The 4,545-nt window shown below is 41.9% G+C and overlaps 1 protein-coding gene across 1 annotated transcript in view; it reads left to right on the top strand.

Annotated features, from left to right (window-relative positions):
• Positions 1-4,545, top strand: part of LOC106013110 (alpha-N-acetylglucosaminidase-like) — a 32,192-nt gene that overhangs the window by 16,598 nt on the left and 11,049 nt on the right. The window contains exons 4-6 of the mRNA XM_013087943.1: positions 1,338-1,438; positions 2,532-2,610; positions 3,512-3,661. Coding sequence (XP_012943397.1) covers positions 1,338-1,438; positions 2,532-2,610; positions 3,512-3,661 — 330 coding nt within the window. The remainder of the gene's footprint in view (positions 1-1,337; positions 1,439-2,531; positions 2,611-3,511; positions 3,662-4,545) is intronic.

Raw genomic sequence — 4,545 nt, 5'->3', positions numbered from 1 at the left:
AAGTGGCGGCCGAAGCCTACTCTTACCGATTTTAGACCACCAAAGGATCTTGAACGTGTGCAACTTGCACCCGGGACCTTCGACATTTTTCACGCTTATCCGAGAAGGTGAGGTGTTAGATCTTGATAGTGTCTATAGCATACATCCAGAGATGAGACTGATACAGCGGAAGAGGCAGGCCCAGGTAAAGATAGACAGAAGGGTCACAGAAACATTACACAAACAAATATCATCATGCAACAGGTGATACAAGAAACAAGGGAAAGACATTTAATCTACTTCTCCCATCGGCACCGTAAAGTAACAGATGACAGAGAAGTAAAAAGTAAGTAAGTGTAGGCCTATGTATCATTTGGTTAGGAAAACGAGACAGATCCCATTCAGAGATGAGGTAGGAAGAATTTAAGGCGGCGGCGATGGATTGGACATACTCTCAGGAAGTCAAGCAGCTGCATAAGAAAAAAAGTGTTGGATTGGAATCCACAGGGTAAGAGATCAATGGGAAGACTGCGTGGAACCTGGAGAAGAATCACAGAAATTGATGTACAGAAAAATGGGAAGACATGGAATAACATCAAGAGGCTAGCCCAAGATGGAGAAAGGTGGGACATGTTTTTCCGTGGCCTATACCCTGCTGCAGGGTGAGAAATTGTTTGTTCCTGGCCTATACCCTTGTGCAGAGTGAGAAAGGAAGTGATGGTGTATCATTTCTCAGCGATGAGTTGTTTTTAAATTAACATTTTGATAGTCCTCATCTTTGTAGACAGTATTCATCAATGAAACTGGGTTCTTATTTTTATCGCAAAGAGTTTTTTCCTCCTGTTTTTGTCGCTTGCTAACCAGAGACATGGATTAACTTTAGGGAACTTTGTTTGTGCTCAGACAATTTTGATTAACGTACTGTTATAAAACAAAACGGCACTTTCAAATACAGGTCAACTCTGCTTTCATTTCTTCCCTTTTTCTTTTCAACTTTTCATCAATAGTCCCAGACAAAAAAAAGCAACAGACAAACATAACAAAGTTCCAGCACAAAACAACAAACAAATGAACACACACAGAAATTAGATAAAACGAAAAAAAAACAAACAAGGAATAATACAACTAAAAACGTTTATAAAAAAAACAGAGTAAAAAGAACATAAACCGACAAAAAGTAAACAAGCAACGAACCAACTAATGAAGAACCTAAACCTTTTATGATTTAAAATTTATGTATAGAGAAACAAGTTAATCATGTCTGGGCTCTGTTCTAGCTCCAACAAACAATGAAACAAATAAATAAGCATCAACAAAAACTTAGTATATACATATACTTTCTTATTATTTATTAAAAGCCACCCTCTTCCACACCCTTCACCAGAGAGCCAGAGTACATCAGGTCGGCAGGTAGTGCTGTGTACAAAGGGATGATAGCCGGAGATCCTGACGCTGTGTGGTGAGTCAAAAAGTAAAAGTTGTTCCCACATCCGATCCGGACATTGGGGATTGCCTTGGTAGTGAGAAAACTTCCTGGGCCTTCGGCATATTGTGGTAGGGTGGTCAGTTACTTCCTTTCCACGCCGCCTTTACTTCCCCAACTCGAAGTCAGGTACCCATTACTGCTGGGTAGGCAGGACGGGGGCGAAAAAAAATCGTTTCCGATACGAGGCTCGAACCCGGACTTTTCGCTTCGGAGACAAGCGCACTAACCGCTCCACCACCCCACCCTCTGGTAAGTATGTGTGAGTAAGTGTAAGTAAGGGTAAGAATGTGTGTGGGTTTTACACCTGTATCAACATTATTAGGCTATTTTAGAGACGGGACCTCATGGTGCCACGCCTCGACGCTCGGGTCACCGGTGTATTGTCTGCCCTTAGTGGTGCAAACATTTTCAGGAGAGAGTATTTAGAAAATTTGTTTCATTTTTTAAACATATTATGTACCTACTTTATGGATTCTTTCTTGCTTTCGTTAACATTTAAAGTTTGAATTTTTAAACACCATTTTTTTCGAATTCAAGCAATCAACACAACAGATTACGAAACTGCAATTTTTTTTTGAAACATCCAAATTTTGGGCTTCGTATATTTAAACAGCTAGCCGAAAAAATTATGTTCCAGTAATATAAAATGCCATGTTAAATACGGTGTATCAAGCGAGGATTTCGTAAAATAATGAAAAGAGAACAAATTCTCCCAATTTTCTTCTTTGTTTGGCGGGTACTCTGGTGCGGTTTGCTCCTTCTTTCCTATCAAGCATCTATCGTCGTCATCTCTCCTCCTATTTTTCTTGGGTCGACCTGCACGTGGGCGTTCTTGGACTGATCCAGTGGCTTGATGGCGCTGCCTCAGGCGGACAATGACAGAATGTGACGCTGCAAGCTTTCTGGCAACTTCTCGGGCTCCAACTCCGTCCTGCAGCCATGCCATAGCTCTGGCACGATCAAAGTCTCTCAGCTTTCGTCTCTTTGTATTTTACTTTATGATAACACTTTCCTTAATTCCAGCAAACACACTTTAACAAACAAAACTTTTTTTCTCGCTTCCCAGGCTCATGCAGGGCTGGCTGTTCCTTGACCCTTTTTGGCAAGCACCGCAGGTCAAGGCTTTGGTCACCTCAGTGCCTATTGTGAGTATTTGTTTGGTCACTTCAGTGACTATTGTGAGTGTTTGTTTGGTCACTTCAGTGCCTATTGTGAGTGTTTGTTTGGTCACTTCAGTGACTATTGTGAGTGTCTCTGTAGTGGATAAGCATATTGTGTGTGCATGTGTGTGCACTTGAGCATTTGTGCTTGCTTAGATGTTTGTGTGTATATATATATATGTGTGTGTGTGTGTGTGTGTGTGTGTGTGTGTGTGTGTGTGTGTTTGTGTGTGTGTGTGTGGGTGGGTGTGTTTGCGTGAGTGTGTCTGCGTAGATGTATGTATTACAGAAAAACTCATGGTTAAACAAAAATAACGCATACAGGATTAAAAAAACAAAATGAAAAATAAGCTGAATGACAACGGAGAAAGGAGCTAAACCAGTGCATGAACATAATCATTTGGTGCCTCTTTCAATAAATAAATTATAAACGGTCAAGTATAGGCTTAACTGGTTGCTTTTAATCACAGGGGGGGGGGGGGGCTATCCCGAAAAATGCTGTTTTGAGAAAATCGAAGGTAAACTCTTTGCCCCTTGTTCAGTTTATGTTTCTTTAAAAGACAAGGAGAGTTTTCTCTGTAACCAAACACATATACACACCAATGAAACCAAACTTCTCCTATAGGTAGGGCAATGGCCACTTTTGGTGTAGGTCAAGATTTCTGAAAAACCCCTGCAATCTGGGTTAGCTCGCTTGTCCTTAAAAGCGACCAACTCTAATGATGAAAACAATAGTTCATCCGTCAAAGTCTCACGATGACCAATGTATCTCCAGAGTCTGTAGTATAACTCAGAGAAATAGAAGAATAAATAAGGATTCAGATGAAATTGATGAGGTTTCTGCTATGACCAGTGAGGTCAATAAACCTGACTTCATTCCCCCCAGGGTCGTATGATCGTCCTTGACCTTGCCTCAGAGTTGAGTCCAGTGTTCAGCAGATTCGAGTCGTACTACGGTCAACCGTTTATCTGGTGCATGATTCACAACTTTGGCGGGACCAACGTACTCTACGGGGCCGTGGAACAAATTAATGTGGTAAATTCTCCCCCCCCCCCCTTTCTTGTATACTTTGATTTTTTCTGTTCCTGGTGATCATCAAGTGCCAGGCCTGCGACAGACATCGACAGTCATAGAGACTTCAACATAATAAGGTAAGGTCCACCTTGACAGACAGCCCTAATTTTTTTTTTATCCGAAAAAAAAAAGACAGCAAGCTATGTTTCAAAACGTTTTGCTCTGAAAGTGTAATGGGTTACCAGTGCGTACTGCGAAGCTTCCTAAAGGACCAAAACCACCACCTGCAGCACTGAAATCCTCAGAGAATTATTAAAATTTGCTGTTTTTTATCGACTTGTGTGCGACACCACGGGCATTCCTCGGTTAAAATTTCTGGTGCTCGTCATAAACAGATGTATTGTCTCGAACTGAGCGAGCTCACTTTGGTGGCAATATAAGCCGCCGTTTGTGCAAAATCCAGTATCGCATCAACATGCCACCGAGACGAAAGCTGGGAGACTTTGATCGTGCCAGAGCTATGGCATGGCTGCAGGATGGAGTTGGAGCCCGAGAAGTTGCCAGAAGGCTTGCAGAGTCACATTCTGTCATTGTCCGCCTGAGGCCACTGGATCAGTCCAAGAACGCCCACGTGCAGGTCGACCCAAGAAGACCACTCAGAGTGTTTGCAAGTGGTCCTTAACTTATGTTGAAGTCTGGAGTACACCATTCATTCCTTTGCTTGAATACTCTTTAAAAAAAAGGAATTAAAAAAAATAAGAACGCGACATTATTATAATCCTGATGGAAAGATGTATCATTAGCTTCCTTAATGACTAAAATTCCTGTCCATATCTACTCAAGATCGCCTAGGAGGCGGGCTGCTCTAATTCCATCTGTCTGGACAGTCCGATTGAGTCGGGGGG

Source organism: Aplysia californica, unplaced genomic scaffold (genome assembly GCF_000002075.1).
Source record: "Aplysia californica isolate F4 #8 unplaced genomic scaffold, AplCal3.0 scaffold00662, whole genome shotgun sequence".
In the NCBI taxonomy this organism is placed as follows: domain Eukaryota; kingdom Metazoa; phylum Mollusca; class Gastropoda; order Aplysiida; family Aplysiidae; genus Aplysia; species Aplysia californica.
This window is presented reverse-complemented; position numbering and strand designations above follow the sequence as displayed.